The sequence below is a fragment of the Seriola lalandi genome, unplaced genomic scaffold, assembly GCF_002814215.2.
Source record: "Seriola lalandi dorsalis isolate HSWRI2012SDOR001 ecotype SW California unplaced genomic scaffold, Sedor1 jcf7180002054484, whole genome shotgun sequence".
NCBI lineage: Eukaryota > Metazoa > Chordata > Actinopteri > Carangiformes > Carangidae > Seriola > Seriola lalandi.
Genome location: NW_019525037.1, coordinates 1,130,005 through 1,148,829, shown reverse-complemented (window position 1 = coordinate 1,148,829; position 18,825 = coordinate 1,130,005). Strand labels below are relative to the sequence as shown.

General features: G+C 41.8%; 1 protein-coding gene across 4 annotated transcripts in view; it reads right to left on the bottom strand.

The window, feature by feature from the left end:
* The window catches only part of pam (peptidylglycine alpha-amidating monooxygenase), a 34,974-nt gene that overhangs the window by 9,701 nt on the left and 6,448 nt on the right, over window positions 1-18,825 (bottom strand). For 2 of the 4 annotated variants that reach the window (XM_023412637.2, XM_023412635.2), the window contains exons 5-19: window positions 18,425-18,482; window positions 16,872-16,959; window positions 15,311-15,402; window positions 14,895-14,978; window positions 13,542-13,590; window positions 13,302-13,369; window positions 12,588-12,668; window positions 12,427-12,503; window positions 11,442-11,545; window positions 9,639-9,832; window positions 9,468-9,524; window positions 4,860-5,135; window positions 1,685-1,814; window positions 495-611; window positions 327-399 (exon numbers count right to left, since the gene is read on the bottom strand). In XM_023412637.2, the coding sequence (XP_023268405.1) occupies window positions 327-399; window positions 495-611; window positions 1,685-1,814; window positions 4,860-5,135; window positions 9,468-9,524; window positions 9,639-9,832; window positions 11,442-11,545; window positions 12,427-12,503; window positions 12,588-12,668; window positions 13,302-13,369; window positions 13,542-13,590; window positions 14,895-14,978; window positions 15,311-15,402; window positions 16,872-16,959; window positions 18,425-18,482 (1,548 nt within the window). The remainder of the gene's footprint in view (window positions 1-326; window positions 400-494; window positions 612-1,684; window positions 1,815-4,859; window positions 5,136-9,467; window positions 9,525-9,638; window positions 9,833-11,441; window positions 11,546-12,426; window positions 12,504-12,587; window positions 12,669-13,301; window positions 13,370-13,541; window positions 13,591-14,894; window positions 14,979-15,310; window positions 15,403-16,871; window positions 16,960-18,424; window positions 18,483-18,825) is intronic. The other 2 variants (XM_087175715.1, XM_023412638.2) reach the window with 1 other exon arrangement.

Genomic DNA, 18,825 nt, shown 5'->3' with positions numbered 1-18,825 from the left:
AACAGTTTATAATGACTGATGATGTTGTTACTTCATCATTAGCTCATCATCATTATGAACTGTTGAAGAAATATTGTTCTACAGTATATAACACTGATCATAGTTTCCACTGCCTAACCCCACCCCTAATAATATCTAACACCTGATGATGAACACCTGTGACTTTCATGGTGACAAATGAAGACAGGTTTAAACACAGTTACAGGATGTATTAAAAATGCTAGAGTGTAAATATGTTTTTGTAATTCATTGATTACTTACTTTCTGAGTTTCCATTATCAATAAACTGATAGTGTGATCAATAATGTGTGGAGAGAGTATCTTACCTGATGAAGAGCCACGTCAGTGACCCAGTAATTATTCTCCTTGTCTGTAGTTATTCCATGAGGCAAATAAAACCTGAAACATCACAGACATGAATCATTACATGACAGTTGTCACTCTTGTCTGTGATACAACGTCACACTCATCTCCGTCATCACGCTGTCACTCACATGTTTCTGCCCGAAGCCTTCAGGATGTTGCCTTTAGCTGGATCCACAACCAGAATGGTGGACTGCTGGATGGGACCCAGAGACCTCTGCTGGTACCTGGCCTGGTTGTTAAAGGAGCTGAAGAACAAAGAAAACAGCTGATTTTATAAGTGAATCCACAGGGAGAGAAGAAGTGATTTTTCTCTATGTTTGGAGGATTTCCCCTGTGAATTACATTCATGATTTTTTTAAAGGCTAAAAGCCTGTTATTGAATCATGAGAACATTTCAGAGCGATAGAGACAAAGAGCGCTGCCGTGACCACAGTAACTCACTCACACACCTGACTGCATGTTCGCAGCACAAGGGAGTCATGGCATCATGGGACAAAAAATACAACAACAGATTGTGGATGTTTCTCTCTTTGCCCAGATGTCTGAAGAACTCTCTGCTACTGTGTCTTGTCTGTCAGTGTCTTATCACGCAGCAGCGTTATCAGTTATTTTTGTTTCTCTAATTGAAATGTCCAGGTGGTATCTGGACATTTCAAGGGAGAGCAGAGAACACGTCTAGTTCGCCATGGAAACACAGCTCAGTAAATACTCATAAGATGTTAATGATGCTGAGCTAACTCAGAAATTAACTTTAGAAAAGTCACCACAGAGCAAAGCAATATGACTGAATGTCAGACGCTGCTGTTCACGCCATTAGAGACTACGTGCCTGATGCTTCTGATGATGTGTGACATCTGATATCAGTAACCTATAGAGCTCGTCCTTAACAATGACCTCAAATCTTTCTGTTTGTAGTTTACAGAATTACTCACCAAGACCCAACAACAAGATAGAGTGTTAGGTTTACTAGGAGATTTTAAAAAATACAAGCGTGATGTGTATGATGATATGATTTAACGCCTGGATAGAAGCTGCTGCTAACTGCTCTGCCAACATCTGCCAAAGCCAATGGGAGAGGGAGAATGGTTCAGTAACATGTATGTGCTTCACTTAACTAAGATTGTGTTTGTTTGTTGGCAAAGTGAGGTTTGATTTTTACTGTCACAGTTTGACTGCAACAATAAGATCTTACTATTGTGAGATTGTCACACCTTGACTATGAGCAACTCACATGACATCTAAAACAATATACATTCATATTGTTCAGTTTGATGGACTGACGGCAGTCCTGCACCCACAGACAGGTGGTGTAACTCACTTGGTCCCCCAGTGGTGGTCTCCTCTGTGGAAAATGACCAGGTTAGAATCTGAGTCCAGGGCAAGTCCTGATACCTGACCCAGCTGCAGAGAACTCTGTGGCCACCCTGACACTGGCTCCAGATGGTAGTCTACAACACACACACACACACACACACACACACACACACACACACACACACACACACAGTTAACAAAAAGGTTTCACAGAGATGCGTCTTCTTCTCTCAGTTAATTACACCCACACAATGTTGAAATGAGTTAACATGCAAACACACACGTCAATCACAACAACAACATGTTGCTTCTTGCAGACTGAACTACACTCAACTCCTCATAAATCCAAACAGTGGACCTGGATTCTGCTGCTGGAGTTTTATCACAGTTTGCTCTTTAAGCTCTGAGAACAGGTTATACTTGTAAATAACTCATTCCTATGATGTGTTCTTCCATCTCATTACAAAGCTAGAAGGTTTACAGTTGTGCCAAACAGCCACATTAAAAAGCGGGAGAGGGGTGAGATGTGATAATCTCCCACAATCCACCTGAAGGTGCCAGAAATATATGAGTAACCCTTCATGTCCACAGGATCTGGACGTGTTGGTTTCCCTCACTGTTTTAAAGTGGACAGGAAACATTTGTTGCACAGCAGACTGAACGTTTCAGCTCCTTCAGATGCTCTGTGACTGACTATGACAGAGACTTGTGTTGACAGAGATCAGTGCACATGTGTGGAACATTTCCTCCAAGTGAAGTATAAGTGAAAATATCTACACATCTGTGATGTCCAGAGTTGTCCGTGTACGCATTCACAAGTCAGTTTAACTGAGGCGTAATGAGATGGATCAGCTGATCAGTGCAGCACTGGCAGTGATGTGGGACTGTTGTGAACTGAAGCAAAGTTTTCTATTTAACAGTTTTGTGTAGTGATGGACAGAACGGAGCGCTGCGTGATGTCAGCAGAGCACTCACATCAGCTGACTGCATTCATGCTTCACCATCAGCTGCTTGACTACCAGTAACTAGTAACATCCAATCATATTCAGTGTTTACGTGGCCCTTATAACCTCAGACGTATCACTGACTACTGTCCTGACAAACTTAAGGCTCCTCATGTCTTATATTACTGGTTACATTTATTCGTATCAATAACGTATCAAAACACTCCAGCTGATCTCCAAACCAAACCAGATAAGATCATTAAGATTATTTAACAATCATCAAATATCAACACCCAAAAACATGTGAAACTCACATCAGACAAAAACCCGAGTCATGATTCAGTCAGACCTGAACAGACATGAAAACACCACTGTAAATAAACCTCCATACATCTGATGAGAAGATTCTATCTGTGTGTTGGAGCAGATTTACTGAGTGAAGTTGTGTTGCTGTTAGTCTGAACTACACATCCATGGTTTGTACAGACTATATTCTCCGAACCTTTGGGTGAGCTACTGGGAGAGCCCTGATCTACATGTTATCCTGACAGATTTCTGAGGGAGATTCTGAACAGTGTCAGTCCCACAGTTTTATCCTCTGTAAACTGCTCTGTGATGTTTCCCTGATATTTTAAATTTGAATTATCTGAATACACAGCTGTTCTCATTAACATGTATTAATGATGATTTTGTCAGACAAAGACACCGTTATAACATCTGATCACCATGACAACAGTCATGTTGTCAGCCAACACCATGACAACGCCCGGTTAACCTGCAGTGTTCATGAGCCACGACTCAGTCACTACTTCATACCTGTTCTGTTGTGGCAACAGAAGCAGAAGACTATGATGTCAGCTGCATTAAAACACAGTACAGCAGGAGGAGACCGACACTCAGCAGAACTGAGCTGTGTGACAGCAGAAAACAACCTTCAGCTGTCTCTAACCTCCTCCGTGACCACTCATGTTAAATGTTGATGTAGTCAGTGATCCAGCTCAGCTGCTGTCATTAATAAAGTAACCTTTATTAATGCGGATTTCATTAAGATGACGTCTGGACCACAGAATAAAGATAAGGTGAATGTGCTGTCTGTTCTGCTCTTCACCAGTTGGCTCTAATGTAGTTTTACCAAATGAAGAGGATGGAACAGAAGAGATGGACTCAGGTCAGCAGTCAGTGTCACTGTGTGATCTAAATCCATACAGGACGCACATACCAGGAAATCTCATGGTGACTAAAAAATATTTAAGACTGGTCTAATCTGAATTTAAGACAATTCAGACTTTTAAAGACTTGAGGCCTTTTATAAGAAAATTAAGATATTTCAAGGACCTGTGACAGTGCAGGATTTAAACTTTGAAGCAACATTGACAATGTTTTTATGAGAAAGAAAATACATGGCATGTCTGTTAGACTTCAAGAATACACCTGATTTGTTTTGGTGAGAAACACTGAAACCTCCTTTAAAACAACAACAACCTTCTACACTGAAGTGTAGCCAAAACAAACGAGGCCTTTGGCTGTTTCCAAGGGGAAGATGACTGAGATATCAGACAGGAGCCTCTGAGCCTCTCTTCTGATTGGCTGACTGTTTCTCACTGATCTATATAAATATAGCAGATGTCAGGCAAATGGATTTGGATAATGGGTCCAGATGGGCGGGGCTTGGTGCATGGCTGAGAGCAGTGACTGCTTTGTTGTGACATCACAAAGTTCCAGAAGTCCTGTTGGCTGGTTTTGGGCTCAGTGTCTGAATACAGGCTGTGTGCATTTCTCAGTGGACTGAGGCTTTGATACTTTCACAGTGTTAATATAGAACCTAGACCTGCTTTATAATTAAATAGACATCTAACTTTAGACTGGATGGGACCTTTAAAAAAATGCACCAGGCTGCAATGGTGGGGGCTGGTTTGAGTGAATGTCAGTGAGTGACAGTGATGAAAGGGATGAGGAGACAGAAATGAGGAGGAAACACAGGATGCTACAGCCAGGGAGGAAAAGACCTCGTGAAACAATAAGGTTCACATACTAATCCATACATGCATTTTTCATTGATTTTAATTTCATCAATAAAAAAAGTCTGAACATGCATTCAAAAGTTGAAGGTGTGTCCAAACATACATGTAGTATGTATGTTACATACTGGACCACGCAAAGAAAAAATAGATGTTTTCAGCACCAATGACAAAAAATAACAAAAAAAAAACAAAAAAAAAAAACACCAGGACCCACCTTGTCCTGTAGCTAGCAGCTTGCTTCCTGGGGACTTGGCTGTGGCCTCAAGCTGATGGAATTTGTGGACTCTGTCCCTCACCAAAACAGGGTCCTCCCTGGTCTGGAAGGCTAATGTGGCACTGGGAGAGCCCAGGTCTGTATTTTGTATTAAGCTATCAATCTGAGCCACCAGCTCAGCCTGGGCTCTCTGCATCTCGCTGGGGTTGTACTTATGAATGTGAGCTATGTCCTTACTCTGGCCTAGCAGCTTGGACATGAGAGAATAGAGGTCACCTGTACAGACAGACAGAAGGACAGGAAAGAGAGGAAACAGAGGACAAGGAGGTTGAAGGCTGGAAGTAAAGTCCTGACTACACAGGGAAAATGCAGTAGTATAGTTAAGAGGACTGACAGAGAAAAATGACAGAGCATGAGAGAGGGGCCATGAAGAGCTGGCTCCAAAGAGGGACAGTTGTTAGCTCATAGCGTCGACTCACAGGCTAGAAAACTCTCGATTCCTGCATGAGCTGAGACAGCAAACACAATGAGGATGTAGGTAAAGGGCTGGACAGAGCTTAGCAGAGTAGGGAGAGGGAGGGGTGGGAGGAGCAGAGACGCCGGCCTGGAGCACAGACTATCAGTGTCTGAGAGGATGATAGACTGGAGTCAGCAGACGTACAATCAAGAGTTGTTGGTTTGAAAGTAAATCTCAAAGATCTCAGATATTCATCAGCTCGGCTAAAGTTTGTGCAATAGCACCTCGACACTCCACAACGCTAAACCAACCGACCAATCACGACAGACTAAGATTCTTCTGGTTTGGTCGACTGTTAGGGAGCAGCCCTACACATGAGACTTCGTTTCCATAATGTCTCGACCTCCTGTGCATGCGATACATATCAGGTATTACATACTGTCTCTGTTGGTCAGGACGGTCAATCAGCCACTTAATTACAAAAAGATAAAATTACCATTTTTGCTCATTAAAGTTTTTGCAAATTCATTAAAAATCAAAAACTGAAGACTCTCATTAACAAAAGTCTTCAGACCTTTAATCCAGTTCTTTGTAGGACCCCCTCTTCAAACTCTGAACCTGGATCTGGTCCATCTTCCTGACGGATCCTCTCAGATTTAGACTGGACAGGAAGTGTGAACCGTCCTCTTCAGGTCTCTCCACAGGTTGTCTATGGTCTGAGTTTTGGCTGGGACACTCAGGGACAGTCACTGTGGAGCTGAAAGGTGGACCATCACCCCCGTCCTGGGTTCCCAGTCTCTGGATCAGGCTTTCTTCAAGGACCCCTCTGTATTTGGCTGCATTCATCCATCTCTCAGTTCTGGCCAGTCTCCCTGTCCGTGCTGCTTAGAAGACCCCCCACATCATGATGCTGGCCCCCCCATACTTGACTGTAGGGATGCTGTTACCCAAGTGATGAGCAGTACCTGGTGTTCAGCAGACATCCTGTTTGGAGTTCAGAGAGTCTTGTTCCTCCTGCTCTCAGAGTCTTTAAATGCTGTCAGTCAGACTCTGTCTTCTGACTCGTCTCTCCCAGAGGACTTCTGAAGCTCTATTAGAGAGGCCACTGGGTTCTTGGTCACTGACCAAGACCCTTCTTGCCCAGTCACTCCTTCACTTGGCAGTGACTCATTCTTCACCTGAAAGGATTAATCTACTATATTCTGTAAGTACAAAAGTCTCTAATCGCCAAATCTCATTCTAAGGCCGTGTTCAGAACGACAAGCCCATCTTTAATTTAAGTGGAGCCAGTCCGGACTCTGCAAAAATGTTGAACCAGGACCAACTTTTGCTGCAATGCGGCATCGTCCAGCAAGACAGCAGTGACCAATCACATGAGAGTCAGCGCACACTCCATAAACTGCTGTATAAACTGCTGTTCAGTGTCCTGGTGTCAGATGAGCCTTTCCGTTCACAGATCTGTTTCTCATACTGAACTTCCTGGACTAGATTTCTTCATCTCACTCAAACAACACAAATCATTCCCACCCTGTGCACTGTTCAAAAGACTGTCAGTTATTCTCCGTTCACCCTACTACAGGTGTCAGTTGACCAGGTTCGTCTCCCCCACTACCTGATACACCGTCACCACCAGCTGTTGAACAGTTAAATCTGAATCCAGTACTGATCTATAAATGAGCAAAAGCTCAGTCATCAGTGTTCAGCCAAAGGAGCTCTAATCATGTCCAACTCTTTCAGTTAATGATGACCACACAAGTCAAAAGACAAAGCAGATTCAGATCAGTGAGACCAGTTTCACAAAGATATTTCAGACTGGTCTGTAGTGTTGGTCCAGTTTTCATTTTGCTCATGAATTAGTCTAATGTTAGTCAGACCATTTCACAAAAATAAAGCCAGAAACATAAGACATCTTACCCCCAGGCTAACTCAGGCCTGAGACCAATGTTACCATGGGAGCAATCAGTGACACCTGCACTGAGCAGTAGCCCCCAACAACAGAAAACAGGGAAATATGGCTCATCATTTTATGGTTTCTGGTTTTATTGTTTCACTCTGAATTCTTCCAGAAGACAAACATTTTCTTCCTCAGTGGTTGGATGTTGTTCCTAGGTCGGCCATTTTTTTATTTTGAAAAGTCTCAATTTACCCAGAACTCTGGGTAACTAAAGCAGTTTAGTTGTCATGATAGTCAAGAACCAAACTGCTATGTGCAACAGATGAATTTATATGTTTATCTGAAGTCTGGCTGTTTGTTCTATCTAAGACACAGTCAAAGTCTGTCTCTGTGAAACCAGCTCCAGGTTATGCTTCAGACAAGTGAACGACCTGTAGGGACGTAATGACAATATTTACCAGAGTCAAACAAATAATCAAAAAGAGAAAAAAAACACGCAATGCACACACTCTACACACTGTATCATGCGGACAGTGTGCGACAACAATGGAGACGGATCACACACAGCCTGCAGGGACAGACCAGTGTCAGCTGAAAAACTACTGCATAGTCTGATTAAAGTGATCTCATCAAAGTGTAAGTGGTGTACCATTAGTTAATCTCAATATTTAATATTTCATAATGAGAATTTGAGTCAACCAAATACACATCCAGAGCTTCATCTTCTGCAGGCCCCGGAGCAAAGCTGTTATAAGGAGGGACATGATCACTGAGCTCGGAAATGTAGTGATCTTCATTACTAAATATTCACTTTGACTGTGGTTCAACTGTTACTGTAACCCAAAATATAACTCATAAAATAAATCTATAATAATCTTTAGAATATACAAAGCATTCAGACAGTCTTCAGACCCCTTCATCTAGTCTTCCACTAAAATCCTTTAAAGTCATTTTCCCCTCATCAATCTAAAGGCAATACTTCATAATGATGAAGAGTAAACTGAATTTCATATATATATATATATATATATTTTTAATTTTATTATTTCTGGCTTTTTGTGCCTTTATTGACAGTGCAGTAGAGAGAGACAGGAAATGGGGAGGCAGAGAGAGGGGGTATGACATGCAGCTAAGGGCTGTCCGATGAGGGACTCGAGCCGGGGCCGACTGCAGCGAGGACTGTAGCCTCTGCACATGGGGCGGATGCTCATCCAACTGAGCTACTCGCCCCAATTTTATATATTTTTAAAGATTTAGCTCCATCATTGAGGTGTCACTCTGCACAGCCTCGCTAGGAAAAATTTTTCCAGGGAGCAGGAAATGAGGCTCTAACCAACTATCAAACCTGAGATCCAGAAGTACCAATCCTGGCTGCGGAACAGTGACCAACTCAAAATCTTGTAAGGTTACTACAGTAACGGCCGTCTCCAACAGTGAGTCTTGAGGGGGCACAGCAGGAGTATGGGGTACCAGGACCTACAAGCTTACAAGGTCCTCATATAACCTGAGTGAGAGCTGTGTTCATATTCCCAGGAAGTCAAACACGTTTCCAGTTGGTGTTGGCGTCCAACAGGGTTGTCCCTCGTCACTAATCCTGTTTGGATCTGAAGGCACAGCCGAGAGGACAAGAGTCCAGTTTGAGGACCACAGAATTGCTGCTCTTTGCAGATGATGTGGTTCTGTGACCTCCAGCATGCACTGGGGTGGAGCAGAGTGTGAAGCTGCTGGGATGAGAGTCAGCACCTCTGAGTCTGAGGATCTCTCCCTCCAGCTTTGTTTCTAGTAATCAGGTTTTGGTTAAATTCATGCCTTTACTTAATGTTAATTTACAATGACAATAAACACTACAACCTTACTTCTGTCTCTTGTAAATCCTGCCTGTGTCACGTTTGTGTCTGGTTTTAAAAGGTAGGGAAAATGGACAGTCGAAATAACATGACCTCTGTAAATGCAGTGGAATCATCCTCTTTTAACATGTCTCCTGTTGTCTGTGTGATCCTGCCTTACATGCAATGAGGAGTGAGATACACACTGAACACACAAATGAGACACAAGCTGATACTCCAGCCTGCTGCGAATGTTTGATACATACGGCACATGTGTCACATCTACGCCTCCAGCTAACCTCAGTAAATCTGGACAGGAGTCTGGACATGACAGTCACTGAGTTACTGGTGAATGTAACAATGAGATGGGAATGGGCTTTTGTAGTGAAGCGAGGGTGAATACTTGTGCAGCTTATTGTCCTTGAACTCACCCTGATCCAGAACCTGGTCTGCTTTGCTTGCATCCAGCGGTGATCTGTTACCTTGATCTGTGGGAGAGAGGTGTGTTTGAATCTCACATTAGAAGAAGAACAAGTCAAACATGATATGCAATGAATACTGTAACTCTGGGTTAGATGTGATGTGATGTGATGCCTTTGTACCTTTTGAGTGTCCCATGTGCATCATGGAGTTCATGTGACCTGGACTGACAGCGATGGGAACACTGGCCTCTGCTGGAATATGTTCAAACAGCTCTTTGGAGCCCGTCTCCATACAGTTCATGAAGGGGATCGCATGTTTGCTGTCCATGTAGTACATTATGTAGAAGTTGCACATTTCATCATCAGAGGTGCCGCTGCAGACAAAACAGAAGAGGACATGCAATAAATATATCGCTCGTCTAGAAACACGGCCTTGTGGTTGTATTCCTTCACCAACCAGTCCAGTTACAGAATTCTACACTTTTGTCCAGCAAAATCTAATCAGTTCATTTCTGAGTCCGAATGAATGTTTGTGCCAAATGTGAAGAAATTCTGAGATATCACGAGAGCGTGACAGACGACCTGAAAACATCTGACCACAGAGGTGTAAACAGACAGATCATCTTTATGGAATCTATGGAGATAATTTCCCACCAAAACAAACAAACAAACAAACAAAGCATGTTTTACAAATGTCCTCCGATTCACTAACAGTGGTTTGCAAATGCAAAAACCACATTAACTAACTAATGCATTTTCTTTTGCAAATGCAAAATGTACCTCATGTTCCACAAAATATTTCTAATATGTCATGCTTCAGAAACAAATACAGCAAGAACAAAAAAACATGTCCCACAAAGACAAATAATTATCACGTGACCTTGGCACAATCTTCCCACCATGACTGTGCTGAGGATTTATGTCCTGAGAATTTCACCCTCAACAACAGCAGGTGGCACTCAGAGTCAAAGAGAGCAGACTGAACATTTTAAAGCTTGATGTTGGACATACAGTCACTCCACATCCAGCCAGGTCTTCTCATGAATTCTCACCATGTGTCTGCAGCAGGAGGAGGCAAGCTCAGCTCGAGCCATCCTGCTGAACTACTAGGGGTTGACTTCAGGGACTAACACTATTTATATTGTACCACTGTAGAATACAATGGGCTGTGCCCTCACTGGGCCATGTTTTCCCTCCCTTCCAGACTGCAAGTGTGAAGAAACAACAATCCTCTTAAACAAAGCAGTTAAAGTTTAATTGTTGAACTATTAAAAAGAACAAAAAAGATATGTGGCGCTCCTAATGACAGCGGAGCCCAAGGTTCTGAGCCAAACCTCCTCAAAAATTACAAGCCAAGGCTACGGCGCTTATACACGGCTTTGCAATGTTTACAATAAGCTTTTTCAGCTCCGACACCAAACTTCGCCTTGCTCTCTTCATGTTTACCTGCGATGCCTACGGCAGCCAGCTGAGTATTCATTTTTCTCGGTTGAAAATTTAAATTGCGCCCCAGCTGGTTGCTGCCACGTAGTGAAATTCATTGCGTTGCTTTAAGACACACTACACAACACAACCCCGTTGATACACGCGTTAGATCGATCAGATTGCACGTGATCGACAAACTACAGTGATTTTAGAGCTGTTTTCTGTCAAAAATAAATCAGAAATTAATTATAGTGACAAGAAATGCAACATTCCAGTAACCGGCAAACTCTATGTAGAGAGAGAGAGCTGCAGCAGCGGCAACACAGCAGAGACGCAGCCGGTGTGAACGCACACGCAACGCAGGCAGAGTGTTCCAGTTGTTACCTGTGATTAATTTATATTTACATTTATATTTCAATACAAACACAGACCACAGAGAGCAACAAGAGCTCATCTGTTATTCAAGTGGACTGAGCAGAACCTTGAATTGAGTTACAGGTCATCTACAGTGTGCTGCAGTCATGCATTAGGTGCCTCAGGTTCACCAACAGAACTCACCCAATGTAGGTTTTGGAGGTTCTGCCCTCACCAGAAAACACACATCTGGCAGCGATGGTGTCACCGTACTTCACACTCAATTCCTTGTTGGCAGGATAGAAAGCCTGGAGAGAAACACAATCACTGCTGAGCAAACAGCAAACAGCACAAACACTGTTGTGATCAATATGTTCCTGGTTGGATTCAGATGTGTTACTGGATTTCATCAAATAAAAACTAGGAGTGAATTAAAGCTGGGTCTCTTGTAACGGCTGGGGGTGTGGTCATCATGAACAAATAAATGTTCATTTCTACCACTTTAATTTAATTAATTCATTTTCAACACATTGTTGTTCTGGATTATTTATCTGAAGTACTTGGCACGTCTTTCTTAAATCCTGTTGTTGCATATGGTATGCCTGCAAATGTTTCACAATAAAAGCCCTGTTAAAAAATAAGGTGTTACTGTCCACCGAAATGCTAGAGGGATTTTAATTTGAAACGCTTACAGGACGTGTTGAGCTTGTATTAACAGTGTAATGCTGTAACTACAAAAGGGCTAACAGGAGCAGAATAAAATATGTATGAGGTGTTTGATGATAGAATTCAAAACAGTATGAGTTGGAGGAAGTATTGATCATCACAAATAAAATCAGACTTTGATTTTGAAATTATTTTCCTTATACATCTGTTATTTTAGCCTACTTCCTGCCTTTGTGTTCTTCCTGCCAGTTTCCTGTGTCACCTGTGTCTCGTTAGTTAATTAGCCTCTGTGTATGTGTAGCCCCTTTCAGTTTCCAGAACTTTCTGTAAGTTTCCTGTGAGCTTCTTGTCTTTGTTCCCTGGACTGCCTCACCTTCTCAGTTGGAGCCTTTGTGGCATCACACAGAAAACATCACTAAAAATCACTCAGAACGTACGAGCTGCACCTTGAACCTTTAACCAATCAGCTACCAGGACACTGATAGACGTCAGTATTTAATTACCTTCTGATGTGATGACGTACCTGTGGTAGCTGAGGGGACTGTCGTCCAATCAGGCTCCACTTCCCATCTCGGATCCTGTAGCCACTGACCACTTTCCCTGTAACACAAACACACATCCAGACTACCGCTGATACCGATACAAGTCTCTCTGAAACGGACTGAGTTCTGTGGTTTGACTCACCAAGGTGGTGTGTGTGGGTCCTGAAGGCGAAGGGGTAGATGGGATGTGAAGTGTAATCACAGGCGACGTCTGCATTGGTAACTAACAGAGACAAATAAGAGGATGTTAAGGCCCATTCTGTGACCTCTGTACAGCCTCTTTCAGCCCCTCCAGTCCTTTATCTGCTCCAACAGTAACATGTGAAGGTCGACGATCAGGTGTAAAGTGAACTGGAAACTAGATGTGGATCTGTTCTTTAATCTCCTGCAGTTAGACCTGAGTAACGTACCAGTACAACACTGTGTTCACCTGCTTTGACCCAACAACTTCCTCCACAAAGGAAAATATTGCGTCAGTGTTTAATGTTGACTCAACACGATGGACAAGAGCCTTTAGTAAAGTGCGGCACAACAGATCATTTAACAGTGTTGACAGAGGGATATATCACAGTGACATAACATATTGATGCTTGTCAACATGTGGGTTTTCACACACAACAGCACGCACAGCTGTTTCATACGTTGACGCTGTGAGTTGCCTTTAGGGCTGGGTTCAGAGAGCTGGATCCATTTTGGTTCCACAGAAGAAGAATAATCAAGTGTACATTATCAGGTATAATCACTTCTATTTTATCTGTCTTTTGTGTGTGTGTGTGTGTGTGTGTGTTTCTATAACAGAAAAGTTATATCTCTGAACCTGTCAGATTTAAATGTAGGAAACATACAGTCAACATACCTCTTTTCCCTGGAAGGATGACTGTGTCCACAGACATGAGCAGGTATATACCAGCTATGAACGGCTGCCTTTCAGGAGGGAACACAGAGCCACAGTTAGAGGACCGGAGGCGCTAAGGTTTGACTCTGACTTGGCTCAACACACTGTGCTGCTCTTAATTCACACACAACAAACAAACTTTCACAGCTCCCTCCTCTAAGATTCTCTATTTCAGTATTGATCAGAACACTTGATACTTACGGCTTGGACGTCATTCTTAAGGAGAGTCCTGAGCAGTCTCTGTGATGGTCTGCAGAGCAAAATAAGAACTTATGAGCATCATAATCGCTAAATATGTCATTAACATAAAGTGCATAAATAAAAAGTGGATGATAAGCTAGAAACAGATGATGATGATCCAGTCAAACAAAGAGATTTCAGGATGAATCACCATCTCTAATGTCAGTGAACAGTCTGAGGTCTTATCGCTGTATTACAGCGCGCAGGTGTTTCTAATAAACTGGTGAAAACAACAAACAAGACGAGGGGCTAGATGCGTAAAATGCATACGTCATTTCCCATACATAAATTGGTATTTATAAACACAGAATGTGTCACTTCACACATTCCTTTGACCGTGTATACACACGATTTTCCAAAGCGCTCCAAGTTACAGTGAAGTGACAATACAAAATAAGACACGTAATTCAACATAAAATAAAATAACCAACTTCAGAGAGCGTCATTCATTATCATCATTATATGTTTTGCTGTTTAAATGATAATAAAGGAAACATTGAGCACAAACATTATTTCTGTATTATGAATTGTTAAATTGTTATTGCTGTGTAATCTCCTTATTATATCTGTTTTGTACTATTTTAATATTTACTAATCACAGAGTCAGAGCCTCTGGAGCCTCATTAAGACTCTATAGTCCCAATAAATGAAGTTCAGAATAAACCGATTTACATTTGGACTGATTGAACTCTAGTAAACTCATGCTTGTTTTTGCCTCAGTTTCACAATCATTGAAATTGTGCTTCTTTCTCATCTAAGGGAGTGTCTGTATCCATTTATGGTTCATAGTGGAAGTGGAAATGTGGCTCGTGCACATGCGCCCAATTTCTCAATCCCACGCTGGGGCTGATGGGAATGGTTTTGCAGGTATTTGTAGTACCATAGAAAATGTGACCTGATGGTGGCACTAAATGAAAACTGAGCTGTCACCAGAGTCACCAGGTTCTGCTCTAATGTTCACACCAATCCATCCAGTGACTGTAAATTGTATATTGTAGTCTGGACCAACAGCTGATGATCCAATTCTCAAACTCAAAAACTGCAAATGAATAATCATTATTTGACCAAACAAAAGCTAAGACATTAACAATGAACTAAACTACGTATATCACAGTATTAGAAATATTACATGACAGCTACAGCTGAGGGGAAAAGTTACTACACAAGTTCCTTTTTGCTGAGTTCATGTTTATTGAGGAGTGACACCTCTTACTTCTACACTCTTGAATCTTTCCAGACTTTTACTGAATTTGATTCAAGAATCATCTCTACGAAACTTAAATGTCAGTAGTTAAATTTTCCATTAGGACTCACCTCTGAAAGCACTGACATCTCCATAATGGATCTGCAGCACAAAGTAACTTATTCCTGAATTTCTTCCGACTTTAAAACCAACATCTGAGGAGACAGAGAAAGAGAGACAAACCACAGAGAGATAAAACCAACAAAAGACAATAAGATGTATTATTGTACTTTCTTATAATAAAAGCTCTTTGCCTTTGTCTATTTTCAGTGAACTAACCACTACTAAAGAAAATAGTTGCTATGAAAACAGTGAGGTCTGTGGATCATACAGAGTAACAGGGACACTGAATACTACAACATAAACTGCATTTCCCTCCATTGTTTTGGTGAGGGGACACACATCCGTCCACATGGTTGGATACAACCAGAGTCCAGTGTAGAAACAAAAAAACTTTTAGTTCTTGTGAAACCCTTGAAAGACAAACCTTTGGGGAGTTTAGTGGGGGGTGCGTTGCGAGCCCAGGCGTACATAATGGAGGCTTCATCCTCACAAGTGCCTGGTACACTGCCACAGTCCCTGGAGAGAGAAGTGAGAGATCAATAATCAATACACTTTGTGCTTATGGATGAACACAGAGGCAGCCACAGAGCAACACAAACACCGACTCCCCACTAGAGTAATGTGCTGCAGTGTTTGGATGTGAGGGACATACTGGTCCTGGAGCAGTTCCTCTGACACACTCAGGAGGTAAACAACAGAGGCTCATGTTACAGTAGATGTTACTATCATACAGACACTTACATCATCTACAAACTGATCCTTTTTTCTCCTGGAGGAACCAGAACAGGAACTAACCACTGACTCGTTATCACCTTATAAAGTTGTTATGGTGAAAGTGTTTATAAAACGTGTCTATCTCCACCTCCAGCAGCTACAGAGCAACAAGATGATCCATGAATCTCTGTGTTTGATGTGTTTGGTCTCCACCAGCTCCTGAGGGAAATATCTGGCTCTTTAGCTGCTAAATACTCCACTATGTTCAGAAGCTGCTCTCTAACTGTGTGTCTGCTGTTTGCTGCTCAGCAGGTATCGGACAGTGGCTTTTTACAGCTGAGACAAACAGCAAAGATGCTACAAAGCTCCACAGAGCTGAGGGGAACTGCAGAGCTGGTGATAACTCTCTGTGGGTTTGTCACTTTGAACATCTTTCACATTACATGTGGTTATTGGACCCAGTAAATGTGTCAGAGGCCACATTTTTAGCAGCTTTTAAATGTTATGTAATACTTCCTGCTGTTGTTTGCTGCACTACTGATTACAATAAAAAACAATGCAATGTCTGATCACTGCTGAACAACGCAGCTCTTATATGCACTGGGGTTAAAGCTATGATGATCCGTGACGATGGAGCAGTATAACACTGGTCCTGAACTTTCAGGTTCAGGTTCTGGAGCTTTGCAGCTCTTCACACCAACCTAACCCAAGTGGTTCAATCGTAACTTGACTTATCAGGTCAAATAAAATATTAAAACTTTCACCCAGTAAATACAATTGTTTTAATATTCATTTGGAAACTGTAAAATGCTATTCAGGGCAGGTATAAAATGTCATTTAACTGGTGCCTTTACTTGTTTTGGGTGATATCCAAAATGTCAATACAGTCCAGTCCTAGTATTGCAATATACAATATTATCAATATAATATTGTATAATTATATGATGGTATTTTATGTTTCAGGTATAAGTGATGCTGCCACTAAACAGCAGTTCAAAGTTTTGTCAATGTACAGTAAAGTAGTGAATGAGGGTTGGACTGAGCAGCAGGGCAGACTGTGCAGACATGCAAAAAAAAAACTGGCATTATGAAAAATATCACATATGGTGGGAAAATATGATGATAATTTAATATTATTGAATATTGGCCTGAGCTTAGGCTTTGTTTACCATTTCCAGGCTTCCTGCTGCAGCAGAGAAAAGAGCTACAGAGACCTTACCAATGAAACCGTTCAGACACTGTAAACACTGTGCGCTGAGGTTGGATCTTACCAGTAGCTGCTGGTAGAGACAGGAGTCTGGCAGCCAAACAGTAGCATGTGATGGACTGTGTCCATACTGGCATGAGGTATGAAGTCCACTGAGGAGGAAAAGAAAAATTTAATAAAGAACTGAGCTCTGTTACTTAACACACTTTATGTCTGAAGACTTCACTCGAACCATTTCTGTCATCTTGATTCACACACACACAGTGTTACATCATGTGCCCACAGATCAGACAAAGTTGAGGAATAAACACATGTTGTAGCCCCTCAGTGTAGAGGTGTAAGAGAATATTGATACAGGATATCATGTTTACTGATGCTGTATCGATTCTCAACAACACTGCATTGATTTTAAGTTAACAGTTTACGTGCAAAGGTTAACACCAGACAGTGATTCATTCTGTGATGGTAGTGTTATCATCTATCTTCAGCTATTTCACTCTTACACTCCATTGTAACAGCATAAACTGAGACAGGAATTAACATAAGTGTGCACAGCCAGCTTTAGCATTAGCAAACCTATTCAACCGGTAATATTACCACTGATGGCTGGACTCAATCTGGCTTCACAGTAAAGAAGACAGACGGACAGAACAGCCAACGACCAACACTAAACGAGTGGATCCCTCTCAAAGATTCACTTCATGTTACCTGCTCTGTTACCAAACCAGACTGACTCCACTAGGGCCAGGGCAGCACCATACAAACCCATAGCCCCTCCCACCAGGCTTAATATTTACAAAAAAAACAAAACAGATATATCTATAAAGTACATTTTCTGGTTAGACAAAGCACTCATAGTTTATGAAATAAAAAATGTATTTTAACCAGATAAGTTCATAAACATTTCTTCATCAGCAAAACAAGTTATTTGCTGCAGAAAATTCCAAACAGGAAACATAATTATGCCGCTCACATGACCCCTAAGCGCACGATGACCAACTGTTTAACAAAGGAAAATTTCACACCCCTGTTTTGCCAAACTCATGGATGTGAGACAGCGAGGCGAGGCGAGCATGCCACGCGCCCTAACAAAGAGTAAGCAACATAGTGTTAAGTATATATGTGTGTATGTGAATGTATGCATAAATATTAATAGAACAACCAAGTGTTCACCCTTGATCATGCTATTAAACAGTGAGAGGAAGAGGAATAATAGCAAAGTGTGCCGACTGCTTGACCTGAATGGAAAGGAGGGAGGGAGAAATGTGTGTGGCGTTAATGTGCGTGTGCATGTGTGTGTGTGTGTGTGTGTGTGTGTGTCCTGACGAAGCTGCTCCGTCATGATGAACATAACAGAGGGATTATGAAATAAGAGAAACAAGCCTCTTCTATGACCTCTATCATCACTCTACTACTGCTACCTGTGCAGTGTCTGCTTCAGCTGTTGGTGCAACTGTGACGTTTACTACAGCTCTAACTCTGACATCTCGTCCAGCTGCTAACAGCTGGATTTACCCAGACTATGACCATCTAGTCAATGCAGGTGCAGATGATTTTTGCTTGTAAAGTAGGTCTACAGACAGATAACAGATGAAAATACTTTGAAGATATACTCACCTATATACGCATCTCGACTCGTTGGCACAGGAAATGCCATGCACAGGTAAGTGTCCGACTGAAACATCAAAGACACGCGTGATGATATACATTCATGAATGAACAGTCAGAGAACAGTTATGAAATGTTCATTAATATAGGTGTGTTCATTTTCAGACTGAAAGTTATGTCAGCTTCTGTGTGTCATGATGACCGCTGAGTGACAGTCAGCGCTCTGATAGAGATAGATCCTGCAAAGTCCATAAGTTCGACCTCACAACAGAAACTTATTTTTCTCCATGAACTACAGCTGAGGACATAGAAATATTCTGTTTCCTTCAGCCCACGTGGAAGTGAACAGCCATAAATCAGATCCTGTGCTCTACATAAAGTAGTAGAAATATGAGATAAAAAACTTTTTT